Source organism: Bactrocera neohumeralis, unplaced genomic scaffold (genome assembly GCF_024586455.1).
Source record: "Bactrocera neohumeralis isolate Rockhampton unplaced genomic scaffold, APGP_CSIRO_Bneo_wtdbg2-racon-allhic-juicebox.fasta_v2 cluster11, whole genome shotgun sequence".
Taxonomy (NCBI): domain Eukaryota; kingdom Metazoa; phylum Arthropoda; class Insecta; order Diptera; family Tephritidae; genus Bactrocera; species Bactrocera neohumeralis.
In genome coordinates this window covers 21,618,205-21,639,329 of record NW_026089624.1, presented here as the reverse complement: position 1 = coordinate 21,639,329, position 21,125 = coordinate 21,618,205, and the positions used below count along the sequence as shown (strand labels likewise).

Here is a 21,125-nt window from a genome sequence, read left to right as displayed (position 1 = left end):
ATGAATGTATATATGTATGCATTTATATAACCCTATATACAACTATATTACTTTTACAAAGTTGTTGCAGAGTAAGAAAGTTCTAAACTATTAGCTATTGTAGTATAAAAAACGTTCTTCAAAGCTACTGATTTGAACATAAGTTCATTCCTGCCGTTGTCTACTTACTACTCAATATTCTAGAATGAAATTTAGACTTTGCGTTGAGCGCCATGACTGTCTTTACTGCTACGGTCTATGTTTGGCAGCCAACTCTCTCTCTGTTACTGTTACCGCACAACTTAGCTCAAGTGAGACGAACTCTACATGATTCGTGGGAGCCAACATCATATGAAAGCAAAAAGCAGGCTAACTTCCAACTACCAAAAACGTTACTGCAGTAGGTTTTGTGAAGCGAAATAACGTGGCTAGTAGAACGCGCGTTCGTTATTTTGATTATAACTTTTTCATTGTCTTTATCTTAATTTACACTTTTTATTTAAGTTGGAATTGTGTTCTTTTCTTTTCTTATTTTAATCATATTATATACAAAATATGTAGTGATTTTAATTCACCGGTTGTAGCTGATAAAACTCTAAATTTACGTGTGTATGTGTATCTATATGTTATATGTTATTGGACTGGTACAAATAATATTATATACAATTATGTGTATTTGGATTCGCTGATGCGTCAGTCTATTGCTCGTTGCAGTTTCAACGCCAGAGTTTACAGACTTATTAACTAATAGAGGCAAATGGCCACAGTGAGCAATAGAATAAATAAAAATATATGCCGTAAACCAAAATTTCTTACCGATATAAATTTAAAGAGAAAGAGCTATTTATTTTCCGACCAATAGTATAAATAAAGTAGTAAAATATTTCCAACGCAGAAACAAGAGACTACCCTAAACAAATGATTATAATAATGTGAGTTGTGCTAAAACTGTTTAAGGATAGCGTAAAACAAAACGTGGCGCAACAGTCACTTGGTTGAAGCAATGTTTATTATCTTGACACCAGTGTGGCTGTATATACATGCCCGTACTAAGTCCTAGAGATCATTACTCTCACATACAATGAGCAACCTTAAACCATCGCATGTACAAATATATGTATTAACATACATACGTATATACATACATACATATTTACTGCTCAGATTTGTACAGATATCTATGTATAAGTATTAAAAATTTATCTATTCTTGCAATTACTCCCCTGCTGTCCAATCGACTAGTTAACATATGTATGTATGTATAAACCATTTTTCAATTGTCAGCCACAAACCTACTAATTAATCAGCCAACTGCATTTTTTTATCTACATCGCAGCCAACACTCAGACCTCTCTCAAAGTTCAAATTTAGTCTTATATTGTATTATATATACATACGTATACATATCTATCTAAACAATGTACATATGTATGTAAAAAATCGAAAAAAACCTATTATTAGTAAGATCGTAATTTGGTCTGATGATTTTCTAACAAGTTCGATATCAAGATCCTTTTGAAAGCATAAATACATGTCACTAATTAAAACTAAGGAAGCACCAAAGAGAAAAAAACTTTCATTGTAAATGATAAAACGTTACCATACAGTCACATTACATAGTAATACATATACAATGTAGTGTAGAAATGGCCCGAAAACAAATTTAAAAAAATGAAGAAAGTGCTACAAGAAACTGCCTAAACATCAAAGCAGTGATATCATGCAAAAGTAATGTGTTGAATTTCGTACTCGAATCTGTACAGGCATGCACATATGTGTGGATATACTTATTTATGTGCCTATCTATATATGTATGTACATATGTAGTATACACCGGAATGTGTATAACACATTCCTAGGAGAGATACATTTATGTAAATTCCTATGTATGTATGTATGTATACACATGATAGCGAAAAGAGAAGCACCAACTTTTAATATATGTATACTATACATGTGTACATTTGTCGTGCTCGTGCGTGTAAATGTTGGTGGTTATGGTATGGTTTCAGCACATTTTTGATAAAATATTGCTAAGGAATACAAACGCAGCTATTTTTCTTATGACAATTATTATTTTAAATGATACAGTTAGTAGGCGTGATCATACAGGGTCCGGCACTTATAAAAAAGCCATAAATTCGATTTGAAAAATTATTTTTATTCATTTTAAAGTACAAAATGTGTGAATATAATCATAAATTCAGGACCAATTCACTTTTGCTCGATATGACCACCTTTTGCCTTAACTATGGCCTTAAGACGGTCAAAAAACGAATCGAAAACTGCCCGAATGTGACTAGCCGGTATTTTGGCCCACTCACGGACAAAGGCTTTCTTCAGCATCTGGTGACTGGAGTATTTTTTACTTCGAACCTTGCTCTCTAAAATGGCCTAGAGAGAATAATCAATTGGAGTCGCATCTGGTGAATCCGAGAGCCATTGTGTGGTCGTAATGAAGTTCGCAACGTTGTTTTTCAGTCATTCTTGGTTCACTCGCGCTTCGTGAGACGGTGCTGAGTCTTGTTGAAATGTCCATGGTTTGCGACCGAAATGTTTGTTTGCCCACGGCTTCAAGGCAGCCTTCAGAACACTTTCCCGATAATAAGTCGCATTTACTTTGACACCAGGCTCGATTAAAACAATTGCAGAGGGTACTGCCTCCTGGTGAGGAACCCATGACTTAGATTCTCATATGAACGGTCGGCCCTTTCGTTTTGAGAGCTTACGAATTGCTCAATTAGAAAATTATTTCGTCAGAAAACACAATGTGCGGAATTTGACCGTTTTCGGCCAAGCGAAGCAACTGCTTCGCTCTCTCAAGTCTTACTTGTTGCTGCTTCGGTGTGAGATCATGGGCCTTTTAGAACTTGTAAGGCTTAACCTTAAGCTCATTTTTCAATATGCGTCGGATGCTGCGGTCGGATGTTTTCAGTTCTTTAGCCATTTGATTGGCACTTCGTCATGGATTTCGCACAAGTCGCTTCTTCACTTTCCGAACCATCTCACGTGATGTTGCAGTCTTTTGATGACCACCTCGGTGGCGTTTTGCGATGGTACCAGTATCATTGTAACGAGTGATGGTGCGCTAAACAAAAACTTTATTCAAATTAAGGTGTTTGAGCTCATGAAAAATATAAAGCAATCACACTACTACGTTTGAATTCCATCGCTGATCACTTTTTTTGCGTTCACTTTTGGCAAAACGCTTTTGTACACTTGTGAACAATACTCCGTACTGACATTCAGCAAATTTATGAACAGCTGATTCCTGTGCGACAGCTGCGCGAACAGTCTGAAGTTGGTTACACTTTGAGTGCTGGACCCTGTAGATAGATTTCACTTATCTTTCCCATCTTCTCTTATAAATTATATTTGGATTATGTGAGATAAAGCTTAAATTATCTACTGCCGAGTACAATTTGTCTATGAAAATAGAAAAGCAATCCATCCAATTCGCGACAAAAACCATGCATACATACATATATCAGAGATTGTTAAATTTAGACAGAGAATGGTATTTAACATTTAGCTAACCTGAAACACACTGATAAGGGCGAGTAATTTCTAAAAAGTTCGAGCAAAATGTACAATACCAAGTGAAACATATATCTTTTTGTTTACATTTTTTGGCATCCAGTTCGTACAGATTTGCCACTTCATATGGATTTCCTGTTACATTAATGATAAACGCGTGATAAATTTCAATATGACACGCACTGGAAATACGAATTCGATGTGGCGATTTCACAAAAATTAAGCTCAACAGAACCCTAGAATGTAGTAAAATGCATTTCAGGCTCTTGTGAAGCAAAACATTTTGTTACCAAATTGTACAAACTGAAAAATTAAGTAGAGAAATAATTTGCATAAGTCAACATATATTTTAAGAGTTTAGAATTTTGTTAGAAATAAACAAGATACTTTAAAGATGGTTTATACCTACAACGCAGCCTCGCTATCCGGCAAAACCCCATGTCCAGAATAGCAATTAAAACTTCGCACGTTTGTATTATAAAAATCATATGTGTACTGAAATATTATATAAGGTTGTATTAGTGCAATTTTAATAAGTCTTCTTCTTCTTAATTGGCGTAGACACCGCTTACGCGATTATAGCCGAGTTAACAACAGCGCGCCAGTCGTTTCTTCTTTTCGCTACGTGGCGCCAATTGGATATTGGTCCTTCCAACGGCCGCATTTTTTCGTAGAATTTTCGAGCATTACCCCTGTCGGCCAGCTTATCAAGCTCTTCGTACTCACTTATTTCAGTCTCTTTCTTTTTCTGTCTGCAAATGTGTCTCGCTTCCCTCTTCAATTCTCGGTATCTATCCCATCCCGCACGTGTTGTGGTCGATCGTAACGTTGCGAGGTAGGCACGTCTAGAACACTGGAGACGTGTCTTCCGTCTATCACAACATGATCGATCTGATTGGTGGATTTTCGGTCCGGAGACAGCCAGGTAGCTTGATGTATCAGCCTCAACCCATTTAGGGATGTTTCGTCGTGGAGGCTGAATTTACCGACCGTAGTGCCAAAGATACCTTCTTTGCCCACCCTGGCGTTAAAGTCGCCAATCACGATTTTGACATCGTGGCGGGTTCAGTTCTCATAAGCGCGCTCCAAACGCTCATGGAAGGCATCTTTGGTCACATCGCCCTTCTCTTCCGTCGGGTCGTGGGCGCAAATCAGCGATATGTTGAAGAACCTCGCTTTGATGCGGATTGTGGCTAGACGTTCATTCACCGGAGTGAATGATAGTACTCGGCGACGGAGTCTCTTTCCCACCACGAGTCCAACACCAAACTTGCGCTCCTTTATTTGGCCACTGTAGTAAATGTCACAAGGACCTACTCGTCTCTGTCCTTGTTCCGTCCATCGCATTTCTTGGACGGCGGTGATGTCAGCCTTTATTTTCACGAGGACATCAACCAGCTGGGCAGCGGCACCTTCCCAATTAAGGGTCCGAACATTCCAGGTGCATGCCCCAATATTGTAGTCCTTCTTTCGTTTGCCATGGTCGTCATCAAAAGGCGGGTCTGTCATCCGAGGCAGTTGGTAATCTTTCATAGGGGGTCTTTTTACGTGGCGGGTCCCAAACCCAGCGCACAACCCTATGTAGGGGATGTTTCGTCTTCTCACTTTAGCTCGCCTTCAAACGGATGTTCTTAGGCTACCCAGAGGATACTTGGTCAAAGACCGGAAGTTGTGAGCTGATTGAGCCATGTGTAAAATAATCGTTTCTGGCCACTCCCAAGTGAATGGCGATCAGAGAACTTTCCTCACTTGCGTGTACTTCTACACATGACTCCATCCTTCTTTAATAAGTAATATTTTAAAAATTTTCTATACAATGTTCACATATGTTGATTAAACAATAGCCAATTACCGGCTTATCTCTAATCGAGTAGCCAGTTGTGAGGAAGGCAGAAGCTGGTTTCTCAATCATAATCTTAAAATACTAAATTCATTTTACTATGCGAAAAAACTTTAACTTCGTATAATAGTTTTTGATTTATGATAATCATGCGTGGCTTCGTGAACGAGCTATTTTAGCTGCAAAAAATATCGATATTCACCCTTTCAAATACAACGGTCATTGCCCGGCAATGAGAATTTGTTCAATTCGAACGACGTTGTTACCGATCCTGACGAAGCAGTCAAATATTCTGTTGAATTTTTTGAATTCGCTGGATTAACATACAAATGTCACCATATTACTTGTGAATAAATATTGGCTCACTTATCATTTTCCTTCTAAAAATATTGTTCATCAACTCGCATTAAGATAAAATTAAAGAAACATTATTAATTACGAATAGATTCTAAAAATATTGAGGTCAATTCACATTAAAGAATAAGGATTGTGATTACATACTTTGTTTAATATCCTAATAGCTTAAAATATCAAGCAGAGCAACGTCTGTCGGGTTCGCTAGTACATATGTATGTAAATGAAAATTAATCGCTATTTCGTTATGTGCACGCATAACGTCCGAACCACAGAATGGAAAGACGTGAAAATTTATACAGGTATTCCTTTAATCCTGCAGAAAGCCTCTCCAAAAATCTATTCATAATACTTTTTTTCATTGAGTTATAAAATTCATAAGAAATAAAAAATTTTCCCAAAAATAATCAAACTTTAACTGTTAATATCTTTTAAACGTTTGGGTTTACGAAAAAATCTTAGTAGACCTTTTTTGTAGAGCATTCAATTTCCAACAAAATCTTAGGAACAAGATATTTTTTCAAGTAATTGGAAGCGAGATATAAATTTTTCTATCTGATAATAAGTAAAAATAGAAAACTGTATGTAGGAGGACCTTCCCGTTACAATTAAAAACCCATGTTTGGAGAGGCTTTCTTAGAGGTGTCTAGGAACCTATTTTTCCGAGTACCAAACGAAAAAAATTTTTTTTTTTGAATTACTCTAATATACATACATTTGTTGTATGTACGTACTCGATGGAATTTCTATTGTTTACGCATCGAAAATTTGTAACATGCGCAGATGTTCAAAGCTGACACATTTTTTGGCACACATGATTCAAATCAATCCAGCAGAAAATTGCTGTTGCTTGCTGTACTCGTAGAAGTTTACTCGTAGTTTACCCGGAGTTTCACATCGATTCAAATAATTGTCGCAACGCTATGAACTGACATGATACGATTTGAACCGATGCCAGCCATACCGTTTCTTCTTCTTCTTAATTGGCGTAGACACCGCTTACGCGATTATAGCCGAGTTAACAACAGCGCGCCAGTCGTTTCAACGGAGTGGAGGTCTTCCTCTTCCTCTGCCTCCCCCGGCGGGTACTGCGTCGGATACTTTCAGAGCTGGAGTGTTTTCGTCCATCCGGACAACATGACCTAGCCAGCGTAGCCGCTGTCTTTTAATTCGCTGAACTATGTCGATGTCGTCGTATATCTCGTACAGCTCATCGTTCCATCGAATGCGGTATTCGCCGTGGCTAACGCGCAAAGGACTATAAATCTTTCGCAGAACTTTTCTCTCGAAAACTCGCAACGTCGACTCATCCGTTGTTGACATCGTCCAACACTCTGCACCATACAGCAGGACGGGAATTATGAGTGACTTATAGAGTTTAGTTTTTGTTTGTCGAGAGAGGACTTTGCTTCTCAATTGCCTACTCAGTCCGAAGTAGCACCTGTTGGCAAGAGTTATCCTGCGTTGGATTTCTAGGCTGACATTGTTGGTGGTGTTTACGCTGGTTCCAAGATAGACGAAATTATCTACGACTTCAAAGTTATGACTGTCAACAGTGACGTGAGTGCCAAGTCGCGAGTGCGACGACTGTTTGTTTGATGACAGGAGATATTTCGTCTTGCCCTCGTTCACTGCCAGACCCATTTTCTGTGCTTCCTTATCCAGCCTGGAGAAAGCAGAACTAACGACGCGGGTGTTGAGGCCGATGATATCAATATCATCGGCATACGCCAGCAGCTGTACACTCTTATAGAAGATGGTACCTTCTCTATTTAGTTCTGCGGCTCGAACTATTTTCTCCAAAAGCAGGTTGAAAAAGTTGCACGATAGGGAATCGCCTTGTCTGAAACCTCGTTTGGTATCGAACGGCTCAACGGAGTTACTCAACGTCAGTTTACACAGCCGTATTAGTTTTGCGGGGATACCAAATTCAGACATCGCGGCATAAAGGCAGCTCCTTTTCGTGCTGTCGAAAGCAGCGTTGAAATCGACGAAGAGGTGGTATGTGTCGATTCTCCTTTCACGGGTCTTTTCCAAGATTTGGCGCAAGGTGAATATCTGGTCGGTTGTTGATTTGCCAGGTCTAAAGCCACACTGATAAGGTCCAAACCGTTTACTCAATCGTAATTTCCGAAGAACAGATTGTTCAGGTGGCATCAAATTAGTTGACGCTGGCGGGTACTGGAATTGATCAACAATGTGGTCTATGATGAACTGAATTGATTTATATTGTGTTTTTGGCACGAGTGTTCGTTCTGATTTAATCGTACGCGTTGCAGCTCTCTGAGTACATACATATATATTTATATGGATAATACTAATTGGTGTTACGGAACAACAAACAGTCGTATCATAATTTGAGATGAGTGCACAATAGCTCGCAAATATTTCTGAAGCATTGCACAGGACAATGAAATATTTAAACTGCAACGATCAAGTTTTGTTTTCTTACGTATACCACTATCTAGGTTTTAGCCGCCGATTTTGCAATTACCTCCGATGAATCTAGAACATACCATTATCGCATGATTAGATGTAGGGCGTGAAACGCACCCTCTTCTGCTCTACTCCTGCACTGGTGTATAACAAAAAGGATTACGTTATACGATGCAGTATTATGCAGAGGCTGGGACATATTTTACGTATTATTTATTTCAAGTTTTTTTTTTGTTTTTTCAAGTGAAAAATGTTTTTATCATACGTAATTATGAATGCACTATTGCTTAAGTAATTTATGAAGTCAATAAAAAATGTATGTAGATTGCCAATTTAACTGTGCCAATATTATGTTATTATGATTAAGATATTCTTGATAACAAGGAGCGAGCAGAACCTCGGGCTTAGGCTAGTATTCTATAAAGTTCTCTGATCGCCATTCACTTGGGAGTGGCCAGAAACGATTCTTTTATATATGACTCAAGCAGCTCACGACTTCCGGTCTTTGACCAAGTATCCTCTGTGTAGCCTAAGAACATCCGTTTGAAGGCGAGCTTAAGTGAGAAGGCGAAACATCCTCTCCGCAGGGTTGTGCGCTAGGTTTGCGACCCGCCACGTAAAAAAAACCCCAATGAAAGGAAGCAACAAGCCTCGGATGAGAGACACCTCTTTTGATGACGACCATGGCAAACGAAATAAGGACTACGAATTGAGGGCATCGTGAAAATAAAGGCTGACATCACCGCCGTCCAAGAAATGCGATGGACGGGACAAGGACAGAGACGAGTAGCTTCTTGTGGCATTTACTACAGTGGCCATATAAAGGAGCGCAAGTTTGGTGTGGGATTCGTGGTGGGAGAGAGACTCCGTCGCCGAGTACTATCATTCACTCCGGTGAATGAACGTCTAGCCACAATTCGCATCAAAGCGAGGTTCTTCAACATATCGCTTATTTGCGCCCACGCCCCGACGGAAGAGAAGGACGATGTGACCAAAGACGCCTTCCATGAGCTCTTGGAGCGCACCTATGAGAGCTGCCGCGCGCCACGATGTCAAAATCGTGCTTGGCGACTTTAACGCCAGGGTGGGCAAAGAAGGTACCTTTGGCACAACGGTCGGTAGATTATGCCTCCACGACGAAACATCCCAAAATATTGTTATCTGTAGTACTAGATTCCAGCATAAGAAGATTCATCAAGCTACCTGACTGTCTCCGGATCGAAAAACTACCAACCAGATCGATCATGTTGTGATAGACGGATACACGTTTCCAGTGTTCTAGACGCGCGTACGCTCCGAGGTCCTAACATCGACTCGAACCACTATCTTGTTGCAGCCAAGATTCGCACCCGCCTCTGTGCAGCAAAAAACGCACGTCAACAAACACATGGAAGGTTCGACGTGGAGAAGCCGCAATCACAGCAGACAGCCGAACGATTTTCTACTCGGCTTGCACTCTTAATCTCTGAGAGCACTCGTCAACAACTCGGTATAAGGGAACTGTGGGACGGCATTTCAAACTCCTTACGTACAGCTGCAACCGAAACCATTGGTTTTCGGAAAATGCAAAACAACAGCTGGTACGACGAGGGGTGCCGTGTCGCAGCGGAGAGAAAACAGACTGCCTACCTCGCAACGTTACGATCGACCACAACACGTGCGGGATGGGATAAATACCAGAAGAAGAAAGGGACCGAAATGCGTGAGTACGAAGAGCTTGATAAGCTGGCCGACACGCGTAATGCTCGAAAATTCTACAAAAAAATGCGGCGGCTTACAGAATATTTCAAGACCGGAGCACACTCTTGTAGAACTCCCAAAGATGATCTAGTGACCGATGTCCAGGGCATACTTAAATTATGGAGGGAACACTTCTCCAGCCTGCTGAATGGCAGTGAATGCACAACGCCGGGAGAAGGCGAACCCGATTCCCCAATCGATGACGATGGAGCAGACGTTCCATTGCCCGACCATGAAGAAGTTCTAATAGCAGTTACCCACCTGATGAACAATAAAGCGGCGGGGGCCGATGGTTTGCCTGCCGAGCTATTCAAACACGGCAGCGAAGAAATGATAAGGGGCATGCATCAGCTTCTTTGTAAAATATGGACGAAAGCATGCCCAACGATTGGAATTTAAGTACGCTCTGCCCAATGCACAAAAAGAGAGACCCCACAGTCTGCGCCAACTACCGTGAGATAAGCCTTCTCAACATCGTGTATAAGGTCCTATCGACCGTGTTGTGTGAAAGATGAAAGCCCACCGTCAACAAACTGATTGGATCTTATCAGTGTGGCTTTAGACCTGGCAAATCAACAACCGACTAGATATTCACCATGCGCCAAATCTTGGAAAAGACCTGTGAAAGAAGAATTGACACACACCACCTCTTCGTCGATTTCAAAGCTACTTTCGACAGCACGAAAAGGAGCTGTGTACAGCTGTGTAAACTGACATTGAGCAACACGAAAAGCTCCGTCAGGATCGGGAAGGACCTCTCCGAGCCGTTCGATACCAAACGAGGTTTCAGACAAGGCGACTGCCTATCGTGCGACTACTTCAACCTGCTGCTGGAGAAAATAATTCGAGATGCAGAACTTAATCGAGCAGGTGCAATCTTTTATAAGAGTGTACAGCTGCTGGCGTATGTCGATCGGCCTCAACACCCGCGCCATTAGTTCTGCTTTCTCCAGACTGGACAAGGAAGCAAAGCTTTTGGCAGTGAATCGGAATCGATCTTCAGTAGTCGAAGTCGATTAAGAATCGATTCTTGACATTCGAAAAATCGATTATTTTACGAGAAAACTCGATTTGCGAGTGGAATCGGAATCGAGTTTACCATTCTACTGGCAGCCATCGCGTGCACATATAATAACCTCCGCACAATAACCACCACAAAAAAAATGACTTTTTTTTCCATGTAATTTATATGGAAAACAGAAAATTTGAAATAGGTACCTCTTAATATTAATATTAAGAGCTCATCTTTTGAGTGACTTTCTTTTTCACATTTTCGAAAGTTTTTTGCCTGTTTTTCAGTTGAAAAAAAAGGTTGACTCCGAATGACAGACCCTAATATGTATATGCATTTTGAAAATTGTTGATCCACTGTTTCTTGTTTTAATTGGAGCTGAGCTCGTAATACATAAGTTTTTATACTGTTGCTATATGTTGTACAGAGTATACTTGTAATACAATAGTTTTGTTCACCTAGCGACATCTAACGGTTGTTTTAAAACCGAAAACTAATCAAGATAAATTTAAAGTTTTATATATGACCAGTATCACGGAACAAGGTTAATTCTGGTTGACTATCAGTCTTCGGTTGACAATCCATCTATGCAAGCTGTAAATTTAGTAAAAATTTAAGACTCAAAACCGTAATTTGGTGAAGAAATCGCTGTAAGAAGGAGCATTTGTCAAAATTGGGTAATGAGCGTGGCTCCACCTCTATGTAGTTCTCTAATCAGTAACTATTCAAATAATTTCAACCATATTTAGTGCATAATATTATATTAATATTCTTATGACACATCGTAAAAAAGATCGATCGATCGGTCCACAACCGTGCGCATTTTCCATATATCACAGTTTTAAATTCCAGTATATAAATCGAGAGCAAATGTTGTTATCGAAATACAACTTTGCACAAACAGTGACTTGATTGAGATTTAGTATTAAAATTCGAACAGAATATTTTTATGACAACTGCATGACCTTGCGTCAAAAAAGTAAAGCGGTACTCGGTACCGCATTGGCCAATATGTGATATACCTTAATAAACTCAGTGAGCTTGTTTTCTGTTAATGTTATATCTTTTAACCTAAAATGAGTAAAATATATGGCACGTAGCCCCCATAAACTTTTCGCCATTATACTAAAAGACTTTATGCAGGATATATCGGTCAGTGTGTGAGCTAACTTCATACAGTTGCCTAAAAGCATGTTATCGATTATATTTGAGTAACGCCAAATGTAATTGTAATTAGTACAGACCTTCCTCAAACCCCGGTTTACCATATATATATATATATGTATTTATCTGAACTTCCACCTGACTTTATAATGTTCGTTTAGTGTTTTAATAAAAATTATGTGGTTTAGCTCTGAATATATAACATTCACCAACGCAATGAGCTCTTATCATCTATTTAATGTTTTTTCATTTCAAATTTAGCCATTTTGGTTTAGTTGATATCACATATGTGTATATATCTCATTTGAGCCAATTAGATTGACTTTAATATAAATACCTCGAGCAAGAAAAAAGTTCCAATTCACACACGATTTCGGCGTCCTAACCGGTACCATACCACTACATAGTAGTACTTGAGTGACATGCTTTGTGCTTTGGTTCGTAACAGTTAGCTGCCCAGCAATTCGGCACGGCAGGGTGCAATAGCGCCTTGTGAAATAAGGCCTTTAAGGCCTTATTTCACTATTGAAAGTGAAATAAGGCTTTTATTTCAAAAAAGTGTAATTAAGCTTCGAAAGAGAAATAAAGCCTTAAAGGCCTTATTGCTCTTTCATTTTTTTTAATGAAACAATAATATTTTAATTCTTTTTGTATTTTATTGAATAGTTACACACAAATTTCACGTTAACCAAAGTTAATAGAACATAAATAATTCAGAAAAAGAATTTTATATTAACAAAATTAATAGAACATTAATAATTCAACAACAAATTTTCATATTAAGAAAAATTAATGGAATAATAATAATTCAAAAAAAGAACCCCAAATCAAAATAAACGAAAGAAAATTAGACAAAAATGTTTTTGGCTTCTTAAACAATGGTCCGACACACTGGACATAAAGTTGACACAGAATTCCTTTTTTTTCCGCGTCCAATTTTTCATAACAATCACTGCAAATCTTAAAATGACTGCATGGCAATAACAATATATTTCTTTGTTTTTCATAACAAATAATGCATGTCAAAGTATTTTCAATGGTGCCAGGCAGGACAGATGGTAAGGTATCAATTATTGGATCAACCTCATCATTCTCAACAACACCTGTCGTCGTCGTTATACTATCTTGTTCCAGAATCGCGTTCAAAGACACCTCATTATATAAGTTATAACTTAACTGGCTAAGACAGTCGTTCACACTGATTATACCATTTTCCAAATTTCTTAAGATAGTTTTAATCAAATTTTCTCGCGTTTTTTGCCTTTTTAATTTTGCTACACATATTGAAATACTGCCGTCCAATGATTTTTTAAAATCAATTGATTTTGTCACATCTACATCTAGTAAATGGTCTATCAATTTATAAAAACTTCCGTTTTTCGAAAGGTATTTACCCAATTGCCCATGGAACGATTCTATTAAGCTTGTAGTTTTAATGGATTCGTTATAAACGGAGAATTTTGATGCGCCTTCCTAAAAAGAAAGAAGTCATATATGTATGTACATACATATGTTATTTCTTAAAACGGAGTGTTAAATATTTTATGGAATATACCTTTTTAATCCACTGTCTCTCGAAATATGCTATGAATTGTTCAAAAATGCTATTTAAATTATAACTCAAAGCATGATTTTTCAGATTTAGGTATCCAATTAATATATCGTCCGGTTTTAACAGCGGTAATATTAGAAATTTGCGAAACAATTGTTTTGCATCATTATCTTTATTTAATTTCGACATGAACTTAGGAAGTTTTGAAGCATTCCTTCAAACAGCTTGTGTAAAATGAAACCAACATGTCTTTAATTTTGTTTGTGGATAAATCTGTGACAATGCTTTTCTTAAGCCATACTCAAAATCCGTGGTGAATGTTGTGGGCTTCATGTCAAAAATATTACTTTGGATGTATTGTAGTACATGGATATATGCATTCAAAGATTTGTTTGACATTAAAATGTAGATAAAAGGAAATGTCTAAAAAAAAAATGTACAAATATTAATTTAACCGCAATAATATTTAAAAAAATATACTTACATGTTCATTATGAGCAATATGAAATATTAGCAGCTGCTTAAAGCTATTGGAACTACTTATCGGTACTACACCAAAAGTCCCATCTATTAAATAATGACGTGGTTCGCCAGTAGGCATATTCATTATTGAGTTACACATTGTAGGGGACACAAAAATTGAGTAACCGAAATCCTCTTCAATCACCGTACCACGATAGAATGGCAAATCATTGTCATATTTTGAATTATGTAATTCTTGCGAATTTCTGGGTTTTCAAAAATTGAAATTATGTCATGGAAATTTTGAGGTGCTTTTGGCAAGGCTTCCGATTTTATGTTTATTAAATGCCTTCGCATTTTCCCAAATTCAACCAAATGAGCAGACTCTTTAGCCTTTTTGCAATTCTCATCATACACTTGACGAACACTTGACCTTTTCAATGACATTCTATTAGCGCATTCGAATTTAATAGAGTTAATTAAACTTAATTTCTTTATAACTTCATTTTGGGCCTCATGGTTGTGCACTAAGTTTTTATTTGTTTTACGGCAATGTATTGCATTGTTCAAATCCACGGCAATATTGACGGGACATCCATTTTGATAACAATTATAATATTTTGTATTATTTTGAGAATATTTAAATTTATAAATTTGTCCCTCTGTTGGAATATGTAATAATTTGCTGGTTTTCCTAAAACCAGGAATTATATTATAAACAAGTATATCATCACTTTCCATTTTCACGATTTTGAAGAACTAATTGAACAACACACGTGGTTTAACAAATGACTGAATACGACCGACATTATAACACAGTTTAGTAAACGAAATGCTGTTATCAACAACAACAAAAACAAAAAATTCAACAGTGTAACAAGAGTATCAAAAACGAAAAAAAAACAAAAACAATTAAAACTATTCAGGGAATTAAGATGACGATGTTATTGTATTACAATAACAGGGAAGAAATAATTATATGTTGTTTAGTTTAAAAAAAAATGAGTTCTATTTAATGTAAAATAGTACAATTTTGATCACAATAAATCATAAATATAAACAATTATGCACGTGTGTTCTTCAATTATTTACTTAAAAACTTGAAAATGGTCCGGTGGATGGCCGTGGGCTCGGGCTCGGGCTCGGGCGCGGGCGCGGGCGGCGGCGCGGATGTGCGCGGACGCACGAACCGGCGGACGCGGATGGGAGCGGGGGTGGACGCACAGCCGGAAATTAAATCTTCGTGATAACCCAAATCATATCGGTAGTTGGTTGTCATTCATGTTTAATAAAAAAAAAAATAAGGCTTTATTGCACAATTGGGTAAATTTTCATTAAGGCTTTATTTCTCTTTCGAAGTGTAGTAAAGCCTTTTTTGAAATAAAGGCCTTATTTCACTATTGAAAGGCCTTATTTCACAAGGCGCTATTGCACTCCGCCATTCGGCACACCTCTTGACTCTAAAATTCTTTCTACGGTTGTAATTGAGGTCGGTTTCAAATGAATATTTACAACATGTTCGGAAATTCAAATTTAGTTCTATTTACTTTTGTTTTTTTTGTGTAATATGCAAATATGCATTATACTACTGTGATCAAATTGAAAGATTAATTTTTTAATTTATACTTCGCGAGTTTTTCGAATCGGTTTTTTCTCTAAATTAGTAATACTGTTAGTGACATCTATGCTAAATTTCACGTCAAAATATTCATTAGTATTTGAGATACGCGCAGTTTTGTGAGGCTATAAAAGTGAATTCTTTGATTTTTACTAGTATGTCTGAATTTATTGAATAAAGAAGTGCGATAATGCATCGTCTCATACTGCATTGGTCATTCGTGATCATTTCGCCACATTTTTTTCTAATATCGTGCCGCAACCACCGCCTTCGCCTGATTTACCTTCGTGTAACTTCTGGTTATTCAGCAAATTCATATGACCACTCCGAGGACACCGTTTTGGCTCAATTGAGGATATAAAAGCTGAATCGAAGAAGGCTCTGATGTCCATCACGACGGAGGGTTTTTGCAAGTGCTATGATGACTGGGAAATTCGTTGGCATAAGTGTACATGTAGAAAACATGGAAACATGGAAAATGCTGCTCAATGTGGTGGCGTATTTCTCTATAGTGTTTCTGTTACCTGTCAAATAAAATTTTACAAGTTTTAATTATTGAAATGTTTATATACAGCCATTAAAAAAGTTAAATTGTGAAAATATATCATAAACAACATTTAATGTGGACACCTGTGATAAAAGCATTCATATCAGCAACGAAATTGGCTGTGGGGTTTTCAAACAGATTATTAAATTAAGTTTAAGTTTTCAGTACTATTAGAAACATTAATATTCAGTTTCCCTTTGTTTTTCTAGTATGTCTGCAAATTTATTTACAGGTCATATTTAAATAAATAAATAAACATTAATATTTGTGAAATTATACATGTTTATAAAAATCTATATTTTATTTTTTGAATGCCAAAAAAAATAATACTTTTTCTATTTATTATTTCTTTACCTCCGTCTAGTTATTTTTTTAAATTAGTACGAATAGTTATATATTTTTTTTTTGTTAATGAGAGCCCCCGGAATGGCTTATCACAACGCGAATGGAGGTGCTATTGGTAATAATAGCACAGCTGGTGGCAGTTTATGTGGTATTGCTGGTGAAATTGGCTCCAGTGAATATTCCGGCGACGAACGAGACTCTCGGAGCGGCGAAGATCATCACGAGATTGATTTGAATAACAAGCCAATATATCTTCTCGAACATTTGGCTACCTTCACGGTAAATAAGGAATCCGGCATTGTCTATCCCGCAGACGGCATGCGAAGGCTGTTACAGTTGGAAAAAACCACTGGTATATGGTCTCAGAAAATGCAAATATGTTTGGATTACCAATGGGTGCTTATAATGGATTATGAAACCGGAGTGAGTATATATTGATTTTATTGCCTATACCAAGTTTGGTTAGAGAGTTTCCCATTAACTTTTTTTAGAATATCATAGAAAGATTTCCAGCATCTCTTATACAGGATCCAACAGCATTCACATCTACTGATTCCATGGAGTTATATAATAATATATTAGTATTTATCGTGTCCGGCGGCAGTGGCTCACGCTCAGAAATGCATATTTTTCAGGTAAATGTACAAACTTTACATTGTTTAAAGCAGCGAATTTTAATTTTTTTGCATTCTGATTTAAGTCACAAAGTGTATCTGCCGTGCATTTGGTTGAAGACTTAAAGAGCCTAAGAAACGGGAAAATGGTGACACAACAGCGCGAGGGTTTAATGCATCAACAGCAATCACCATCAAATCTATTAAAAAACGGTCCTACTGATTTAGCTAAGTCATTACCGGCATCCTGCAGTCAGCACGGTCGCAGTGAACAACAAATCCATCATCTTCACAATGGTGGTACTATTACGCCATCCCGCACTGGTATAGATCAATATGGCTTACACGTCCGAAGTCTCATGCTAGAAAACAATCATACAGGTGCTGCTGCTGGTAGCGGAAATGGTGAAACAGATTCCGAACAAGGCGGGTTTAATGACGAAACTAGTTCTACGTCTAGTGACAAGTATGAACGTGATGTAACTGTGTTGAATCATTGCTTTGATGACATAGAAAAGTTCATAGCACGCCTGCAACACGCAGCTGCAGCATCACGCGAACTGGAGCGTCGACGCCGAAACCGAAAAACAAAAAAGAAAGATCCTGGCGAGGGTTTATTAACGTTGCGTACCCGACCGCCCCTTGAAAAAGAGTTTATCGACATTTTCGCCAAATTCAAACTTTCATTTAACTTGCTGGCCAAGCTGAAAGCACACATACATGATCCAAATGCTCCTGAATTAGTTCACTTCTTATTTACACCGCTTGCACTAATAGTCGAGGCTTCCAGTGACACTTACTATGAGTCTCAATTGCCAGCACGTGTGATCAATCCATTACTTACACGTGAAGCCATAAATCTGTTAATTAATTGCGTTACGAGCAAAGAAACTGAACTATGGCGCTCCCTTGGTGACGCTTGGATTATACCACGCGATCAGTGGAAAAATGATGTGGGCTCATACCATCCTGTATTTATGGATGGATGGTCGCCCGATTACTTGGTAACCGATGAATTGGAAACCCTTAGTACTCCAACAAACATTAGCAAGCGTCGTTTAGATGTTAAATCACATTTGCATGCTGGTCATACCAGCCACAGCGGGGCGAACGGACGCCAAGTTGGCAGCAATAGTAATTGCAGCAATACAGCTTTACATATAGGACAAGTCGAAGAATACGAAACAAGTATACCAATTGAGAAATATTCTGGTCATTATGAACGCGATAGTGAACGATTTCTGCCCACTGGTGGCATAAGTGGCGCTGCGAACGGTGGGCCTTCTGATTTTAGCGTACACAGTGAAATTTCAATTGATTCAATTGAACGTAGCGGAGAGGCATTGCACGATTTGCAAATGAATAATAACACTGCAGCTGGTATTCAAACAATATCAACAGGAATGCAACAATTACATGCACGTGACTCTAAGAATACCAAAGCCACGCGCAATAATAGCTCAGTTTCTGAATTCTCTGGTCGTGATAACATCACTATGGACGAACAAATGTTGGCAGCGTGGCTAGATGATTTACAAACAGCACATGCTAAAATTGTCCTAGTCACATATCCCCGCACAGCCAACAATGATAAAGAGCTAAGTGTGGTTCGTGGTGAATATTTGGAGGTGAGTCAGCTATTTTTAACGCTCTAAAGTTGACATTTTATCATACTGAAATCTTAAACTTATGACATGATTTATGAAAGTATACATGCGTAGGCAATCGAGTTACTAGCTTTATCACCTATTTACTGAATCAAATTAAAAGTTTTAGTAGTTTAAACACGCACCAGCTAGTATCACACTAAAAAATTTTGAAAACTTTTACTTAGAAGGTGCGTAACTAGTTTGCAGGCGAAATAAAAGAGAGCATTATTTGCCTTTTTTAATAAATTGGTAAAAATTGACGTGTTACACGCGAAACGTTGATTTTTTGCTATGAGTGTAAAGTGGATTGGTTGCAGTAATCGGAGCAAATAACATGCCCAATACTATCAACACAAGATCACCTGAACTTGCCACTACGTCCACTTCTACACTGTTGAGTTTGAAGACAAAAGTCCTAGATGTGAATCGTCGTTTGCAACTACTATGACTATACCCTGGACAAGGTAATTATGTTTTTAACACCCTGAAGGAAACATTGGAAACCCTATAAAATACACGAATACGTATACATAAATGATCGGCAAATCGACTTATCCATGCCCGTTTGTCCGTCCGTCTGTCAGTTAATAAGCGAACTAAACCCTCAGTTTCTGAGATACCGTCCTTTTCTCCCCCAGAAGCTGCACATTTGTGGGAACCGATATCGTACCATTTTAGCATATAGCTGTCATACAAACTGAATGATCAAAATCATGTCGTTGTTTGGAAAACTTTTTATTTGACAAGATATTTTAGGAAATTTGGCACATATGGTTGTCCAAGCAACGCTACAATCTCCGAAGAAATTATTCAAATTAGACCACTGTATATAATTCTAGAGTGGAATCTTTTGTACTTGGGAAGGCTTTCATTCAATCTAAGTTAAGGTTTTTTGTATTATTCAACATTAATTTAGCTTAGTAGGTTTACAGAAGCCCAACTTGTTTGAAAACCTTTGCAAGTGTTGTAAATTTCCTTAGTAAGAGTTTAGAGATGATAAAGTGTTCGCATACCTTTTTTAGATTTTGGATGATACTCGAAAATGGTGGAAGGCTCGCAACATACGAGGTCAAGTGGCCCATGTTCCACACACAATTGTCACTCCATATAACTTCGACGACGAGTCTGCGAGCAATCAGTTCTATGGGCACCAACAAGCACCATCACATCTGCAAGGAAACAATACTTACACACAGCCGAGACACCCGATAAATACAAATCTCAGTGTAAGTTTAATTTATATGAATATAATAGGTACTCGTATAGGTATGGAATTATTATATATGATATATTTGTTTTACATAAGTATGTAATATTTTTAGGATAATATCGAGACACACCGGTCACACGACGCTACTGATTGGATTCGAAATAAGCATCTGGGTAAGAAAGGAGAGTTCAGATATTTTTAATTAGCTGTAGCGTATACAAATTACTGTCTATTTGTCCATGATATTATTTATACATACAAATATTTTACAACAAGTAAATTTTTAAATTTAAATTTTTTTGCTTGCATTTATATAAAGTATGCATTTGTTTGAGTTGTAAACACTAGTAAACTAAAACAATAAAATCAAAATATTGAAACAAATGGTCTTTTCTGGAACTAAGAACAAAGACAAAGCATGAAAAAGATGAAGTTTTATGACAATCTAAAAAATTAAAAGGGCAGCACTAAGATTGATTGTTCAGAAGCGAACATTATAAACACACCTAATTGTAATGGTACATTTACATAATGTTTGAAATTTCATCACAGCATGGAAACTTCTCACTACTAGAATTCGTTGTTGTTGTAGGGCAGAATTCTGCCGCTTTTGACAGTCCTTGATCGGATAAAAAATCCGGGTCCGCTTTGGTTACGTAAACCAGACTGTCGTGGGAACGGGACCGGAATTAGTGTTTTTGTTCGGCTATGAAAGCTGTCCACATATGGAGGCGTGGCAAAAACTTATTTTTAAAATGTATACATAGAGTCACATAAATAAAAATATGTTAATTAGGTATTGTGTGTTTTAGAAATTTATACATAGTATTTATGAAAGACAAAAATACATATGTATATACTTATAACTATGAATGAGTATTATATTCATATTCTTATTCCCGTATATTTAAGTTGTATACATATCCACGAAACGATTTACCAAAATGAAAAAAACTCAACTCTTTTGAATAGAGGCGACAAAAATTTTTAGATCCGGTCCACTCGATAACAACACCAATAAAAATTACAACAATATATCGGGTGATTTTTTAAGAGCTTGATAACT

The 21,125-nt window shown here is 37.6% G+C and overlaps 1 protein-coding gene and 1 long non-coding RNA gene across 4 annotated transcripts; one reads left to right on the top strand and one right to left on the bottom strand.

The window, feature by feature from the left end:
- The first annotated feature begins 385 nt into the window (after nt 1-385).
- On the top strand, nt 386-20,485 carry LOC126766115 (epidermal growth factor receptor kinase substrate 8-like protein 2). 3 transcript variants are annotated; one of them, XM_050483951.1, is made up of 7 exons: nt 386-588; nt 694-911; nt 16,606-17,009; nt 17,078-17,221; nt 17,287-18,828; nt 19,872-20,075; nt 20,172-20,485. In XM_050483951.1, exons 3-7 carry the CDS (start codon nt 16,653-16,655, stop codon nt 20,259-20,261), a joined length of 2,337 nt encoding a protein of 778 aa, XP_050339908.1. In that variant the 5' UTR covers nt 386-588; nt 694-911; nt 16,606-16,652; the 3' UTR covers nt 20,262-20,485. The 3 variants fall into 3 exon arrangements, with proteins under 3 accessions (XP_050339908.1, XP_050339907.1, XP_050339909.1); XM_050483950.1 differs by lacking the exon at nt 694-911; XM_050483952.1 differs by lacking the exon at nt 694-911 and having other exon boundaries at nt 19,872-20,115; nt 20,172-20,353.
- Nucleotides 12,740-14,659, bottom strand: LOC126766253 (uncharacterized). The gene is made up of 3 exons (XR_007668777.1): nt 14,099-14,659; nt 13,618-14,037; nt 12,740-13,535 (listed from the first exon to the last, which is right to left on the bottom strand). It is a non-coding gene; the product is annotated as an uncharacterized LOC126766253 (long non-coding RNA).
- Nucleotides 20,486-21,125: the final 640 nt, after the last annotated feature.